At 30.8% G+C, this 18,732-nt stretch overlaps 2 protein-coding genes across 4 annotated transcripts in view; both read left to right on the top strand.

The window, feature by feature from the left end:
- The first annotated feature begins 283 nt into the window (after positions 1–283).
- Positions 284–9,721, top strand: LOC113512361 (cathepsin F-like). 2 transcript variants are annotated; one of them, XM_052903524.1, is made up of 2 exons: positions 284–700; positions 2,532–2,707. In XM_052903524.1, exons 1-2 carry the CDS (start codon positions 303–305, stop codon positions 2,566–2,568), a joined length of 435 nt encoding a protein of 144 aa, XP_052759484.1. In that variant the 5' UTR covers positions 284–302; the 3' UTR covers positions 2,569–2,707. The 2 variants fall into 2 exon arrangements, with proteins under 2 accessions (XP_052759484.1, XP_026751996.2); XM_026896195.3 differs by lacking the exon at positions 2,532–2,707 and adding an exon at positions 9,567–9,721 and having other exon boundaries at positions 285–700.
- Positions 9,722–11,817: 2,096 nt separating this feature from the next.
- The window catches only part of LOC113510810 (sodium-independent sulfate anion transporter-like), a 45,906-nt gene continuing 38,991 nt past the window's right edge, over positions 11,818–18,732 (top strand). Inside the window, exon 1 of one of the 2 annotated variants that reach the window (XM_026894349.3) lies at positions 11,818–11,989. The gene's annotated coding sequence lies outside the window, so the exon portion shown is untranslated. Of the gene's footprint in view, positions 11,990–14,931; positions 15,070–18,732 lie in introns of those variants that run through there. The other variant, XM_031909366.2, reaches the window with a different exon arrangement.

Raw genomic sequence — 18,732 nt, 5'->3', positions numbered from 1 at the left:
AATATTTCTTTAATATCAAATACCTAATTAAATTTGCTTGCATCATAAAAAGAAACATTGACATTTTACTTTTTTACTGCAGCCGTTTAAATAGTGAACAAATAGTTCTCTCAACCACTAAACCAGTCAATCAAGTCTAGTCATTATACATAATACAACCAGATATAATGTATGATTATTATTTCTATTGTTAATTTAAAATTTTATAGTATTAGTCAAACAAGAATCGTCACAAAGGCCTTCATGAAGAACAAGTTTCTCAGGACTTGTACTTGTTTGTATTGTAATCAAATTGTCCTCAGATGCGTCTTGATCATCGTTTTATCACATCGCGTTCTTTGTGTACTATAAGAGAAACAATGAAGTTAATAATACCAATCGTAACTGTGATTTTTTTTAACTTAGTAAGTGCCGGTCGTATACGAGGTTACGATTACAAATTTGAAGATGCGGATAAAACTCCTGCAGTTCAATATAATTTAGATGATGCTCCAAAATTATTTCAAGAGTTCATACAAACATATGGAAGGAAATATAATACTCAAGAAGAATACACGAACCGCTATAAAAACTTTTATAATAATTTGATTGAAATCAACAAACTGAACTCGCAAAAGTCATCTGCTACTTTCGGTATCAACATGTTTGCAGATCTAGCAGTTGGTGAAGATCCAACAGTGGCGTTTAGTTTGAGCGACAGGTGAGCATATTATATTTCATTTCTATTGTAGTTTTTACTACTTTAATAACGTGCCTATGATAAAAAGTAAGCTATATCTTTCTTTATCCCTAATATATATACTACATTTTGTAACGATTTGTTGAGTAGTTAGGACGCCAAAAGGTAATAAACAAACGATAAAAAGAATAAAATAACATTTCGTCAGTGAAATTTTAACAGAGTGTAAGTTGTGGCAACAAAAAGAACTAAATAAAACGTCTATTTCTATTTTATTAGTTTTTTTACAGTATAGGGCAAATATTTAAAGTCCAAATTTCTGATTAGTTCAGGCGACCTGCACTTCTCTTAACAATTGAATCGAATTAAAATATGAAAATGCAAAAAAAATACTTATGTAGTGTTAAAACTTCACTGACGTTTTATAATAGACAAGTACTTTAAACTGTGATATTTGTAAGGTTAACTAGTTGAATCCTTCTACTAAAATATAATAAAAAGAATCCTATTTTAACACCTGTAATTATAAGTAATACATTTCAATTTATTAAAATTGTTGACTATCATTAAATTAAAGGGCGCTATTTATAATGCATCTTGTGACATCTTTGTAACAATGTTTACTTTTCTTTTAAGGGACGGCAACTTGTAAGCAGAAAAAGTAATAGATCATATTTCTGAAAGCGAAAAGTTAAATTTTTTTAATAATACTTTGAGTCACTCATCAAACGAGATTAAGTAAATCCCAACCTCGGCTACAACCAAAAATGCCCTCTATCCAATAAAATTAGTCGGTACACCAGATTTAATATAGATATTTTTTTTATATATTAAGCTAAGTAACCTCATTTTAGAAAGTGCTCGCGATATTGAATTTAAGATTAAAAATCTATACTTATCTAAGGCAAAATTAACTAAAATCAAAGAATTTATTATGGATTCCATCGCATCCTGTGGCTGTATTCTCTTTTTAAGTGATTTCTAAAGGAATTAAGACTCAATTGTCCCTTTTTTCTCTTCTTGCGACTATGTTACACGATTACGCTGTCAATTCTGAACCGAATTTCACAATTATATTTCCAATTTGTGAGGTTTACTCCCAAAAGTGTGACAACCATTTTCATTTTATGTCGATTAACGCTATCGTTTTTCTTTGTAGAGTATTAAATTTCTTATTACGAAGCAAACTCTATATGGAAACATACAATATCTATTTATTAATAATAATATAGACATTTCGTCATTTATGGATGCACGTTTTTTTTTTCGGAGAAACGTGTACTTATTTGTCTTATTTGTTTATTTTATTAATTTTTTATTCTTTATTGCACACAAAAAATTTGTTCACATAGCGATCTTAATGCCATATAGCAGTATTTACTAGCTAACTATTGTGTAAAAACAACAGGATGTTGGTAGTGAAAAAGTATAAGTTATTGAAGGACTAACTTAAAAAAAAAGAATAATTTGAAATTCCACTGTTTTTTATTCACCAATTCTGTGCTAATTTCGAACATTGTTTTTCTAATCAACAGAGATTATTCCCGTGTCTATTTTTTATGAAACAAAATCCTTTATTTATTATGAATAAGCTTCAATCAATGATAAATCAGTAGTATAGATTGTTTTTATTAAAAAATGATGTAATGATAGTGTGCCTTGATTAGAAACAAGCTCCTATATATAAAACAAGTTTACCAAGGAGTTTAAAAATAGTGCGTTGCAATCAAATCATCAACAGTCGCGTCTAAGGCTTCATTTATTCACATTCTTACTCTTTCTATGTTGTGCACATTAATTATAGAAACAATGAAATTAATATTCATAACGACAGCGATTTTGTTGGTGACAGTAAACGCAGCCAAGAAAGGCTACGATTACGAGTTTGAAGACTCAGACGAGACTACCGCAATACAATACAAATTAATAGACGCGCCAAAATTATTCCTAGAGTTCATACAATCATACGGAAGAGAGTACAAAACTGAGCAAGAATACCTCAAGCGTTATCGTAACTTTGTAACGAATTTAATTGAAATCAACAAATTAAACTCACAAGGGACATCAGCTAAATTCGGTATCAACAGGTTTGCTGATTTGGACAAGGACGAAGATATATCGGTGGCATTTACGTGAAGTACTCGGTGAGACAAATTATAAGTATCTATTTATATTTATTATATATATAAATTTTCCGTATTAATAAATAGATCAATAACCTAGATGCTGTGGTTAAGTTATTGCATAACCATTAAAATTAAATTTATTTATTCTAGTCTATTATTATAATAGTAGGTACTTATCCTTATAAAAGTTACGAGTTCTATTTCTGCACAATATAAACGTTAGTAGTCTGAGTACTCATTAGTGTTTGTTACAACGTACCTATTTATATTAAAAAAATATTAAATTATGTCCAGTTTAAGTACTAACTTGATACATGCTTAGTTTGAGACTATATGCCGCTACGTGGCATGTTCAGGGTTCTTTATTTGCTTATACCCATGATTAATATTTTAACCATCTTATTAATAATAACTAAAACCATCTACAGACCTTTCTTAACTAGTACAGTTTTGTTTTTTATCTTGAAATTGAAAATTTAACGCAAAACGAAAACTGTTATAAGTTTTCGTTCAACAGCTAAAGTAGGGGGGAAAGGGATTGTTAGTAATGGGGTCAAATAGCCCCATTACTAGCAATATATCCTGTCAGGTCGACCTCCACGTGGTTCCCCCTGGAAACCATCGTAAACAATTCTTGTTCACGATGGTGAAAAAAAAAAACAGCTAAAGTAAATTCATTGGTTTGGTAAACGTTTAATGTTAATTAAATATTTTATACGATTATTTGTTAAAGCAATCTAAATAAGTCAAAATCTTATTTATAATTCGTAATCTTCAAAAAGCTATTTTTTGATTATTTTAATATTTATAAATTTCTCATATAAATTAATTGATATCTCTTATAGGAGATATAAATCTATGCTGCAACAGCTTTTACAATATTCAATTAGTTTAAAAATGTACAAAAAAATATTGATTTTATGATAAATTACTTTTGTTTATGTTATTAAGTCTATAAACTTATGTTTTTTTTTCTTTTAATACAATTTATGTAAAGACAACTAGCAAAATTCAGTTTTTTAGTCCCATAGTAACTACGAATATTTACAAATTTAATTAATTTTAGTTTAAATTGAATAATTTACGTAAGCATATATTACATCTAAGTACATAAAAAGTTAACATTTTTTATGTACACAAGGCTTATATATAAATAAATCGCTACTTCGACCTCTCCTATATCGTGGAATGTCTATGACGGCATAAAGGAAGCTATTGTAGGGTCGTTTGTGAACCAGAACACAACTTCCCTCCATCGTTACAACCCGAATGAAAACTGAAAACAAACAAAGAACAGAAGCAATAAATGAAATAAATATTCATTTCTCTGTCGATTGGCGGTTCGGACTTGATTTGAAGAGGAATGAAACAGTTTTATAGGCATGTACCTACCCCAGTTATGGTGATTAGTATGCAAATACGAATCTGCTTTTTGATTAATGGGTCCTTTGGTGAATAATCTTTTTTTATTGCTATTCCCTATCTATAATATAATAAAACTGTAACTAGACCATGTCTATGGACGCATCACACAAAAATTATTGGACCGATTTAGATGTAATCCGATGGGGAGATAACGTAATAGCTGAGTTAATATCGCATTCTCATGGAAAAATACGAAAATTCTTCTTGCGTATGACATTGATAGCACAGCTAGTTTTTTCAAATCATTTATTATTTAATAACATCTTATACATGTTAATTTTTAACGACTTGCTTTTTATAATTAAATATTAATCTATAAATAAAATTATCTCCGAACACAACACGGCTATTTTTCGGTTGCATGCATGAGCATTGCATGGCTGTGTTTCAGTTTGAAGGGTTGGATATGGCGTGAATTTACAAGGTACAGAGGATTAACACCTAAATCCTCTGGAATGGCAACGCATGGGGGGTATCATGGGCGAAACAGTATACTCTATGATGTCTATGGTACTGCTTATGTCTATAGGCGACGGTTACCACTTTCCATCAGGTGGGCCGTCAGCTTGTTTGCCATTCTAAGTTGTATAAAAAAATCCAGTGCAAAAAATGGAAAGAAATATAGGTCTGTATTACCTGCCTATCGTTACTGTGATGATAGTGTAAACTCACTTCAGTTATTTCTCCTTATGGGAGCGGGGCCTATGACCAATAATGGGACGTTATCAAGTTATGATGATAATTATGGTAGATATATAAACTATCAAATTTAACATACTTATGTGTGATAATTAAAAGAAAATGAAATTATTAATACACTCGTACGAAATTAATGTAATAACAAACGTAAGTACATTAACTGTATGTCTACTTACAACTCATTTAAAATTATTATAAACAGGAAAGATAAAACTGTTATTATTGGATTATTATAAAATATTAAATAACACCGAATTTTTTTTTAACATCTTTAATTAATTTATAAAATATTCCTACATAATAATATTATATAAGTATCTGCATACGTATGTTACGTTTTTTCATAATATTATTATTTTGCAATTATTATTGTAAGTCTACTTATTTGTAAAAAGATATACTACCATTATAATATCCACAAGGAATATTAATATTTTTAATAAACAACTCATCTTCATTACTTACCTCTATAATATGTATTTGTAAAAAGACTTAATCATTTCATCAATTCAACCTTTCAAATCGATAATTGAACCACTTCTATTTTATTTAATAAGTAAATGTTATTAATAACATAAGTTTTTTTTTTTATATAGAACAGATTAACCTATTTGTACTATTTGTAACCTCGCATCTGCTATCAGTATACATAGGAGGGGTAAGGGATGATGTGTGAGAAATATATACTTTACTGAGTATATAGCTAGTAATGGGTCCGTTAGATCGCGTTACTTGTAAGAACTGTTGTTCTTTCCTTTTTTACTGGAAAGTTATTGCACTTATATTTTTGTTGTGTAGCTGACACAATATTTTCGTTAATTGTGACGCACATATGTGTGTATATATATATATATATATATATATATATATATATATATATATATATATACATGCGGATCAATGTTTCTGCATATGATTTTTTAATGGAATACAATACTGTCTTTCGTGTGTTTCCACAAGGTTTTATCAAGTAACCATTACTAGTAAAAAGAGACGCTCTTCCCTGCTTAAATAATTACCAAATCAGGAAACTGTGGTACTACAAAAGTATTTTATTACTAGGTTAATTAATAGAATTTCAATGTAATTCTTTTTTTATCCGTGAAACATATCGAAAGTATTTGAATTTTGAAGTAATATACAATACCTCCAACATATCGGAACTGGTTTTTCATCCGTTTCGATAAAGTTGTTTAATAGTCTATTAGCCCAGAATGTACCTACTTAATATGCATTTTTCTGCAGTAGAGATATACCTACCATAGTATATACATATACGCTTTTAATTGTTTATATTTATTTTCTATGTTATATACTTATTGCTTTTCATAGTCGCGATGTGATTTTTTTTCTTGTATAATTTTTCTATCTTTTTGTATCAGGGATTTTTATTCTAAAAATTAACATGAAAGTCCCGTTGTTACTTCCTATTGATATTATAAATGTTAATGCTATGAAAATATTTAAGTATTTATAACTTGTAAAGATATTTAGATGTTTCTCACTCTGTTATACTTTGTTTTTATTGTTAGGAAACAAACAATCTCTCGTTCCACGTGATAGAAAGTGGTTACCGTTGCATCACTGAGAGTGTTGAACACGAGGACATTTGTTAGTTCGTTGCAGGCTTCTAAAGATTTATAGACAGTTCAACAGGTTGAGTTTAAAAAAATGCTACAAAAATAAAGCATTACTTTTATCCTAATTCACGCGGGCAAAGCAGTGGGATACAACTAGTATTCACACGTTGCCATCACTTAGAATCTGTGTTAACAGGATTCAAAATGTCTTAACATTTAATTCCATTTGCTAATCCCAGAATATTCGGTGTGGAAACGAAAGGGAAATGAACGGCCGTTAACTGGAACACATTAATAATCTCGGTTAAAGAATTTTGCATAGGGACGTTTTCGCCTTGTCGGGGAAGGGTCGACACAGGCGGGCATAATGAATTAAATTAGGTCCCACTGATAACCTCTCGGCACAATCTCGGGCTAGTGCTAGGGACAGGTTAGAGATGTAGAACTGTCTAGATAAGATATGTTATAATCGTAATAGGGTTGAGCTCGCCTTTTGTTAATCTATTCTCATTGTTAACAATTTTATAATGTCCTTTTTGTGTATGATAAAATATAAAATCTGCTATATTTCATAAATAGAATACATGGCTAGGAATAAGGATTGACAGTGTACCAAGGCTATATAGGAGTAGTGGTCAAGAGCGGAGAATAGAACAGTCGATATTCTACCAAACTAACGTACAGATGACGCAGTACGAATACCGACAAAGCAGTGGCTTATCCACTGGTTAGCATAGGACCGTGATAAAGTGACACAATTAAATAGGACCCAACAGTAATTTATTATGGGTTACTCACTGCGAAAAACATGACTTTTCAACCAACTTCAAAAGGGAGGAAAGGGATTGTTAGTAATGGAGACTGAGTATCCCATTGCTAGCAATATACCCAACCAGGTCGACCTCCTCGCGGTTCCCCCTGGAAACTATCATGGTTAATTCCTAATGAATTCATCATGATGGGCTAACTGGCCTGTTGTCATTCTCATCTATCACCCTTCACTGGTGCTCCGCCAGCGTATCCCGTTAGCGCAGGTGGGGTTACCATACCATTTTCACCCATAAAAAAAACCAACTTCAAAAAAAGGAGCTCCTCAATTCGGTTGTCTTTTTTTGTTTATTACCTAATAACTCAGTCGCTGGTAAACCGATTTGAAAAAGATTTTTTTCCAAATCGTTGAGAACCCATAGAAATTATATTAAAATCGGTTCAGTAGTTTAGTTTTCAAATCAAAATATTTGTTTTAAAAACTAAACCACCACACTGCCACAAGTGAAGTCTGGGTTTTTTTTTTTATGGAACACAATTTAATTATAACGTGTAAATTGTCCTTAAACAGTTTAGCACCATATACAAATGAAATTTATAATAAAGGTATTAAACAACCACAACGGATATTTTATGGTTGTTTAATACCTAATTATACTTAACCAAAAAAATTTAAACAATAATAAGAAAAAAAATTAAAATCATTCTAATATTAAAATATCTTATTTAAATTAATAAATTACTTAATTTCTTGACTACATTGACTCCTGTTATTTAAATTGTCACCGAAGGCAGTTAAATAAACTTGAGCGTCTTTGGAATTTATGCAAACGATTCATATTTGGGCTACGCAAATATGACCATGTATCCCAATATCGTACACGGCTCAAGTGGCTCTCAATCTGTCATCGTCGTAACTGGCACATACTTTCCCTTATGAAATTCTTTTCTCAATTCATTTCTTTTTAATCCAGCTACACCCCATTATTTAAAAGAACTTTATGTCAAGAGATTGATTTTTTTTTAATATTTGGCAAGTGAAATTCTTATTTTTTATGTACTACTGACAACCTCCGTCATTAGATTCCTACATCATTTTTATCATTTTTCCTTTATCTACTCCAAATCATTTTCAGTGCAAGCAATTCGTTTATAAAACTCACTCCCTACCTTTGTACGGTGCACTCAACCTATGCCTATTTTTAAAAACTTAGTTAAATCCCACTACCTAAGCTTATAATCAATTTTACATGTCTTTTTAACACGCCATCCACCCATTCAATTTTTAATTCCTTCTACGCAATGGTTGTCTGGAACAGATTGCTTAGCAATAAGACCATCTTTTGTACTAAACTATGCTTATTGAAAATCCTTTAATAATTCCTGTAATACTGATGCAATGAAGTGTTAAATAAATAAATAATAAGTAAATTTAACATTGCTGTTAATACAACATGATGTAACTAAGAATATAAATGTGTTATTATAATAAATATACTTGTATAGTTATAGATCTAAATGTATTTTTTTTATATCAACTACAGCATATAGCAAATATAGATAAAATTATACCTATGCAGATAAATACTTTGACAAGAAATACCGTCGCATAGACTCCTGAAATTAATTTAAAATAACTTATTTTTAATAATAATAAAAATAATTATTACTGGAACATGGAACAAAATACTATTTTGAATGGTTACCAGTTACAAATTTTTTTTTCTTTACATCAAAGTTCGTCGTCGAAATTAATATGAATCTCAAGGAAGTTAAAACTATTTAATATAGAAGACCTTCTTTTCGAAGTAGGGTTCTCATTATAAAAATACTAGCTTTTAACCACGACTTCGTATGCGAGACTAGGACATATTCATCCACCAAGATAAAAAGTAACCTGTAAGTGTCCTTTTCCATCCCACATAGTATACATATACTAAATGTCATAGTAACTGGTTAAGTCATTAAAGCTCTATGAGGTAACAAATAAACTCACTTTCACATTTATAATATTAGTAAGAATACCTTATAATGTAAACTCTAAAAGGGTACTTCTAGTATCACCTAAATTATATTCATGTGAGGGGACAAGACCTTGCTAATGTCAAGTGGTCCGAAGCCCAAGAATTATGTGCATAACGCCTGCTCTGTGATTTATCTCGTTTGAGATTCGCCCCACATACATATGTATCGCCACATACATTTTAACGCACGTTTTTGACCGCTATTGAAGGGACACGTGTGGGGCTCCTCCTTTTTAGATATTTATGTGAGATTTTCTGCTTTCAGGACGAATTAATCCAGCGTCGAGTTTGCCGTAATTTTTAAGAAAGGAAAATTATAAAGGACATTTTTTCTGAAATGAATTAGTACCAGACATATGATACTGAATAATAACAATCCGAATTAAATTTTAATGAAAAATAAAATTTGTTGATTATTCACCTACTTACTTTATTTCCTTGGTTTATTATTTAATGACAAAAATATAAGTTTCATTTAATTAAACCTCAAAATTGATTACACAGATTAGAAACCAGACTTGGTAATGAAATATTACTTACAAAGAGTCCGATCGAGAATACAGACTTCGACTCCCTACTCACAAAGCTTTGATTAAGAGGCTTTTGATATATTTATCGTTAAAACAGCAACAAAGAAAACACTATCAGATCGTATCATAGAAACTGTCTTGAACTTAAGCTGCCACTTACAGGTGAGCTTTCCGAAACAAGCCCACTAGCAAAAACATTCCAATATTATCCAAAGTTAATATTTATTGGGTACGACGATCTAACAACCCACTTAATAAATAATAACAGCATTACATAGAAATAAACATTAAAGATTATGTCCCACAAAAATAACCGACTTCGAATGCGATAAAACCAGTTATTAAAATTTAAAAACTAAACTACTGAACCGATTTCGATAAAATATCTATGGAGCCAATTTGTAAATATATCCTTTAAGAAGAAAAAAAATGAATTTTCCAAATCTAGAACTGATGGAGTTACGAGGTAACAAAAAAATTATACAGCCGAATTAAGAACCTCCTTCTTTTTGAAGTCGGTTGAAATCCACTATTTTTCTCCTCTCTATATTGTCCTTCTTATACAATTTTCCTTTACATAGATTAACAAATGTAATGTAAATTTAAGTAAGTACCTACATTAAGAGTTACCAATTACTGAGAAACAAAGATGTAAAAATTCCATATGCGAATGTAGCAAAAATATGTTGTGTCACCACTCCTTCCCCAGGATATTATAAGAATAAAAAAATAAAAATACAAATGCACCAGTAAAAAAAATTAAAACTCAAGATAAAACATTTTGTATTACCACATAGCAAAAATGGTGTACAGAAAACTATTATAAACAGCAACCTATTCCTATCGAGACAATCCTATGCCCAATAGTGGGATAATACCGAGTTGTATGGTATCATCATTATATCTACCGTTAACTGAACACAAATCTTCGCCAAAAAGGGAATTATGCTAGTAGTCGCCACGTTTAGCAGGCGAGTTGGCAACCACAGTAAGGCTTTGATGGCATTTTGAGAGAGACGCTCCTGCCAATCACTCGACCATTAAATCCCCTTAATTACCTCTTACAACACCTATGGGAAAGGAAGGGATGGGCCATTTTATGCCGGAACCACACGGCAATAGTTTTGTATAAAATATTATAACTCATATCACAGATTATAATAAAATAAAGGTAATGAGTACCTAGCTAATATTTTGTATGACCATTTATTATCCTACCAGTATGAAATAATCCCATAACAAATAAAAAATAACCCTTAAAAGTTACATATAAAGGTCATGTTCACCTTTCATTCCTCACTGGTGCCCCGCCAGTGTTTTGCGATAGCGCAAGCGGGATTACCATTCGATTATTCCCCATTTAAAAAACCTGGATGGAACAAGGGGGAAGGAATTGTTTGTAATGCGAACTACCAGTTCTATTGCTAGCAGTGTACTCTGTTAGGTGGACCTTCCCGTAGTCCCCCTGAAAATCATCATGCTGATTTCATGGTGTACTCATCACGTTGATCTAACTGATCTGCTTTTTCGTTCTCATCTATTATCTCTTACTGATGCCCCACCAGTATATACCGTCAGCACAGTGCGTGGTTATCATTCCATTATCATCAATTAAAAAACCTGAATGGAGACAAGAAATTATTAGTAACAGAAAATTACGGCACCATTGCTAACAATATACCCTTTCACAGCGACTTCCATGTAGTTTCCTCTGGAAACGGTGTTATCTGTGAATAGAAAATACGAAGCTTCCATTACTTTTGTTGATTCTTTATTAAAATTTTAATACATAAGATGCGTATTTAAAAAGAATACTTACCCAATATTTTATTATAACTTAGACCGTATAACGTTATTATTTTTATCTCACTCCGCTCAACCTGAATCGATTTAACGACTTTGACTCGATTCTCCTTGAACAATTCGATGAAATGAATGACACAATCAGTCAGTTAGTTGTCAGTTGGGTTATCAAATTGTCAGTTGTCATTATCACTTAATAGGAGTTGAATGTGGATTGTCGGCAGAGAGTTTTTAATGCTTTTTATTCGTTATTTCTTGTATTAAAAGTAATAAAAATATAAGTGATAATGGACTCTTGAATTAAGTTTTGATCAAAACAAGTCTTGATATAAATATTAACTGCGTATGAACTAAGGTAAGCTTTATAAATATTTGTTATCCATCTAAAACAGATTTTGTAAACGTTGCGCTATATTACGTGACTACCAAACATTCTAGCAATAAATTCATCGGATATAAATTAATTTACTATTAATAATGATTTGCTTAAATGTAAATATTTCATTTAACATGACACACACCAATATTTTAACTGAAATTTAATAAGTCCTATTTAATAATACTAATACATACTACAAAATTCAGTATTTAATATTACTTTTAATTACAATAAAAAAACATACTCTAATCTGCATGTATAAAGAAAAACAATGCTAAAAAAATATATAGCTAAGTTTTTTATTCTTTCTAAGTCTTTAATATACAATAAATTATACATTACTTACTATTTACTGTGAGGAATTTAGCTAATCCTTTCTTAATGAATACTTATAAACATCATAAAAGGAACCTATATTTAATATTTCAAGATTCTAATGTGTTGATCTAATTCAATATGCTGATAAACTTATACATATTTATACTCATAAATATATATTTTTTTAATTCCATGAATAACTTTAATTCATTTGAACAAATCAAAATAAATAACAAAATTTTACATAGTATGTATGTGTATAATGTATAATATATGTATATTTAATTATTCAGGATAATGGAATATCCTATTACTATTATAAACTTGACAATTAATAAAAATGTATGTGTGAATAAATACTTTTGAATGCATGTAAAACTACTTAATGGATTTAAATTAAATTTGGTACATAGATAGAGTATATCCTTAATTACATACTTATCAAAATACAATGCATTATACACTGATTCATGCACACAAAACTGGGATACCTAACACAGCAGCTTCTATTCGCTCCGTTCAATACAGTCTTCAACTAGTAGAAAATGTAATCAGATTGTAAATTATTCTCCTACTGTGCAAATGAATAATAAAAATGTTTCTTTGACTATTTAAAAAGTTAAATTACTTTTTCTGTATCTAGGTAGTTAAAAAAAAATTAAATATTGATTGCTAGTTATATCTTGCAGTATTATTTGTGTAAATTAGGATATGTTTCAAAGACATTTTTGTAATTTGCAGGCATAAAATAGTTTCTTATTTATAATAAACTATATTATGTCAATTAAGTAAATTAGGTAAGTATACTCTTATTATGTAAAAGTAATAAGTTAGTATATTAGTCAGGTAAGTACACATATGAATGCCTGCAATACCAGAGGCTGCGTTCATAGGCTACGGTAACCACTTGCCATCAGATGGGCCATATGCTTGTTTGCCACCTCAGTGGTATAAAAAAAAAGTAATTATTACCCACTGTGAAAAAGAAGGAACTTCTGCATTCAAAGGTGTTTTTTTTTTTATGTTTGTTACATCATAACCCTGCCATTTATAAATCAACTTTGAAAATTATAATTATAAGGATATATTTCCAAATTTATACTATGAAAACTTTGTCAAAATTGGTTTAATAGTTTAATTATTAAATAAAATTAACTGGTTTTGCCAGGACTAAAGTTTCTTTTTTTTTTTTGTGGAACACAGATTATTTTATTTGCAAGCTTTTAAAATTTTTCACACATGGTCTATGTACATAATCATTTTGAAGATTTCAATGATAGTGTAAATAGTTGTTGATTCGATATCAATTTGATGTTTTGATTAAATAGTGATGTGTACATGATTTAACCTATGCCTTCTTTTTATTGCGGAAAAGGGAATACAGTAAAAGCTAGTGTCACCCTGACTTCAGAACCCAAACAAAAGGCCATAGCCTGTAAAACATCAAAATTTGTGAGTGGGATTGACCATTAACCACTTTTGCCTGAAGTGACAAAATTTGTAGATTGAACACTGTCTGGCTCAATTTGAACTGTAGCAATATCCTACCAAATCTTTAATCTTTAAGTAATGTCACAGACATTACTTAAAGACCAGAGGGAGACTTTGTACAAAAGTCGATTGCTTGGGTACCTCTGTCCCATTCGTGTTTCAACCGTGAAGCAGTTATGTTTGCATGGCTGTGTTTCGGTTTGAAGGATGGGATATGGCGTGAATTTACTGGATACAGAGGAATAACACCTGAGTCCTCAGGAATGGCAACGCATGAGAGGTATCATGGGCGAAACAGTATACTCTGTTATGTCTATAGTACCGCTCATGTCTATAGGCGACGGTTACCACTTTCCATCAGGTGGGCCGTCAGCTTGTTTGCCATTCTAAGTTGTATAAAAAAAAAGATATACACGTGTGTAACTTACGACTTTAATATTTTAATTATAATACTGGTTTTTTGGCTGTTAATACATACCCGCGGATTTAAAAAATGTGAAATCAATTGAATTATCTACTTCTAAATGACGTATCAAGATCAGACATACACTAGTTTGAAAGTTAGACCTTCAGGTACACGATCGCATCCAATTTGGTGCAGTATTTTTTGTGCGACGCCGGGACAAACATACAGACCAACAAAATTTCTAAAAAAAATTTTTTTTTAATTAATATGAGGGGTCTTAACAAGATCAAGAAAAGAATCTTGTTATATTCATCGGTCATATTCATTTTTTAATGTCTCTCATGTACAAACATCGTCTAGTTACAATTTTATTTTATATGTAAAATTATTTTATCTGTATAGAATCATGAAATTAATGCTGATCTAACCTTTACTGTGTTTAAAAGAATTACCAAATAACTAATTTTCAATCGGCGTGTATGTCATGTGCCGTACACACAAAAAGGTACAGTCCAATTGAAAAACTCTGTTTTAATGTCATTTGCTCATTTAGAAGCCCGGTATGCTCTGATTACTGCGACTAGGTATAATTTCACTTGATTGGCGTCAATTGAAATTACATATTAGTCGTGATGCAACGATACACAACCGTACATTATAACCGAATGAGTAGTAGTGAATATATCAAGGCTAGGCATACGCCGGCAATTAGTAGTTGGGCCGACATATCGTGCACGCTAACGTATATTTCGTATGTAAACTGTTTTGTTTCTCGTATTTATTTCCAATTCAATAAGTCTAAAGTTTAGTACAATTGGAGTATATCTGTTTTAATTTTGCGGTGAGTTATTTTTGGATTGTGTTAAAAAGTTGTTCAACTTGAAGACTTGCACGTGATCTGGTTTAAATTTTATTTTATATTCGTAATTCAATTTCGATCGATTGTATTGTGATCATTTACAGACTGATAACATTCCAATTTTTGATTGATAGCTTTAGTTTTTAAATATTATTATTTTGGTTTTATTTGATACTAGCTTTCACCCGAGATATGTTCACTGTTATCACAGGGTAAAAAGAAGCCTATCTCCTTCTTTATCCCGTATAGTAACTATACCAAACATTATAGTGATTGGTTAAACCACGAAGTAACAAATAAACTCACTTTCACATTTATAAGTAAAGATTATAATTTTCCCCGAATGAATTGGAATAAAAATTATTAGATTTAATCTAGCAACGCCTGCGTTGTCTGTTTATTTTCACAAATATTTGTCAATATATCTGAACGATTACTTAAATAGTGTTACTTTAACAATACATACAGCACATAAGAGCATTTTTTTATACCATGAGGTGGCAATCAAGCTTACGGTCTACCTAATGATAAACAATTACATACATACATACATATCTGTCACGCCTGTCTCCCATTAGGGTAGGCAGAAACAATGGAACGCCAAATGCTTCGATTCAAACAAACCTCTTTCGCTTCTTCCACATTCATCAATCTTGTCATACACGCTCGTCGGTTACGGGTACTTTTAATTTGGCCCTTCTTCAGCACGTCGCCTATTTGGTCGACAATAAACAATTACTGTAACCTATTAATGTCTGCAATACTAATGGCATTTCGAGCGCGTTACCGACCTTGAAGAGACCTTTTTAGCCCTTTTTTTAAGTACCCCGTGCTGTAGTCGCTTGGAAAGACTTCGACAAAAAGCTCCTTATAAAAACCTATGTTTTCTTGGGAGAAAACATCTAAATAAATCATTCAGAAATGTTTAAAATTGTACTGACAATGTAAACACCAGGCAAAAAAGTTATTTTTTGCGTTGTTTGGTGACTGACCGAATACCTAATTGTAACCATGACTCTTATGAGAAGTGAAATCGATAATTAATTATTATTTAAATTTACGTATGTAATTATTACGTTGGTATGTAATAATTAATTTAATTATCCAATTGGTTGCATGAAATATATAATTTCTGGCGAATAATGTTTAGAAAATATCGTTACAATAATATTTTTATTCCCTACTCTTTATCAAAATAAGTAAGTACTTTATAATAAAAATCCAATTAATATTAAATACAAATGATGGTATTCAAGACAAAAAATGTTTATAATACAAATATTCAAATATCTTATAAACTTTCACATTCTATTATAATATAATAAATTCGAAAATTTGTAACGTTGGATGGATGTTTGTTACTCTTTCACGCAAAAACTATTGAACGAATTTGAATTTGACGAATTAAATTTGGTACACGGATTGATTATATCCTAATTTAACACATACACTTTATGGACTACATCACGGGAAACAGATAGTTTATATTATTAATGGAATTAATCTCAAACATGAGTGATGCAGAATAGGCATGTAAGCATAGATCTTGGCCACAGGGTCTTCTTTTTATCCCGTAGAAAACCTATTTTAAAGATATATCGATATTTCATAATTATAATGTATTCTGTGACATCAATATCATCATGCACAATGTCGCGACTGTTGATTTTTGGTTCAGATTTCCCCATTAATAAGGAAGGCCAAAGAAAAGCCTAAGCCTGTGTCGTGACAACGGTATCCACGCTGAAAAAATGTATAGCAAAATGTTGGTAATTAAAAGGCAGACCAACAGATATCTTAATAATCAATACTTATAATAAATCTGTAGAGAAGTTAATACTGTACGATGTGACGGTTCGCCTATAGTACAATAGGTTTAATACCATAAGTACATAGAAAAGAAACAGGGGTTCCTATGGGTGACCGCTGCGAAAGCTGAGCTATTTAATATAAACAAACTTTAAAGTCAAGGTTCACAATAGTATACAGAGAAGACGTTACCATATATGAAATATTGACACAGAAGGGAAACTCCTTTGATGTGTTTCCAAAGTGTAGTGGACGTCACAAGAAAATTAAATAAATTAAACAAAAATATATTATATTTTATATTAACCAAATTATAGTTTACCTTTTTCTCATCAGGTGTAAAAAGGATGCATACAACACAGTTTAATAAGGTTTATGAGAGCCTTTAAAGTTTTATAAATTCGATAATCAATTTAATAGAAAATACCAAAATACGTTAACATATAATTAAATTAAATTTAAAGAAAAGTTCATTTCGAATAATAGGCTAAATCCGATGATTGAAATATTTAACCTTCGGTGACATAGTCTGTGACGTTATTAGAGAAAGAATAGAAAAAAAGAAAGAAAAAAAAAAAAAAAAAAAAAGGACGGCAGATCGGCGGGCGCGCGGGAGTCGCTTTTTAGGAATTGCGCAATAAAAAAAAAAAAAAAAAAAAAAAAAAAAAAAATGGCGCGGGAGTCGTGTTTTAAGGAACTGCGCAATAAAATAAAAAAAATAACTAGGATATAGAGATCTAGGAGGGACTGGTTCGATGAAGGGGTTTGAGATCGTAGTGTATCACTATGGATTAAGTGTGTGAAATTAATCAATAGAAGACTGGAGAATCCGGTGAGCTTGTTCCATTTATTACTACGTAGTTAGATTTTTGACTGTGATCACAGGCAAAGTCTATACTTAATATTTTTCCCAACAACTATTAAAATACGTATTTAGTCGAGTCCATATACCTTTAGGTAATGCGTATATCGTTAAATGCAATCACATTTGAACAAAGTTTACATCAATATAATTTACGTACTTACGTTATTCTACTCATATACAAAATCCAATTATATGGTCGTTTGATAGAACTTCATCAATTTGATTCAATGTTCTAATTGTCCAGTTTTGGAAAATACTTATTGAATCAACTATTGAACTATTACAATACTAACTAGTTTCATATCTAGTTATTATAAAGTATTTATTTATTGAGGATAATAGACTAAAGTGACTATGGTCTGGTCTCATTGCTGGGGAAACAGCCATTGATGAGAGAGAGGGTTATTGAGTGGTGACCCTGTAAATGCAAGTGCGGTGTGGGCTACCTCCATTGTTTGGAGTGACTGTTTTATGTGTATTGTGGGGCCGTTCCTTGTGTCAGTCGGTGGAAATTGCCTGTGTTCAGTCGTGAGTTGGTGATGGTTGAGACGATGATGATGATGAAATATTTGTATTTATTACACTATTACAGTGTTGGTTTGGAATATCTGTTCATACTTAACGCTTCATGGTGATGTGTTTTTATACCATTACTCGGTCGACCAGATTAATGATTCTTAGTCTATATTTGATTATCCATGACTACATGTGGGGATTTGTTTTACACCAGATGTACAAAGAGACAGCTTAACTGTTGCAAGTGATATTATGTGAATGTAATACTTTTAATACATTATTAATTGTGTTACTAGATAAATTCATGTGACTGTGGGGTGTTTATGGTAAACAAGCCTGTATTGTTTAAATAGATATTTTGTCTTGATTTATTATAAACTTTAATATTGATTTTATTGTAGTAAGCAAGCTGATAATAACAATTCTGTATGTATTACTGGTTTCTAATAATATTT

This window comes from Galleria mellonella, unplaced genomic scaffold, assembly GCF_026898425.1.
Source record: "Galleria mellonella isolate WM207_F2 unplaced genomic scaffold, CSIRO_AGI_GalMel_v1 utg139, whole genome shotgun sequence".
Taxonomy (NCBI): domain Eukaryota; kingdom Metazoa; phylum Arthropoda; class Insecta; order Lepidoptera; family Pyralidae; genus Galleria; species Galleria mellonella.
The sequence above is the reverse complement of the archived record's forward strand: the minus strand, read 5'-3'. Positions and strand labels throughout refer to the sequence as shown.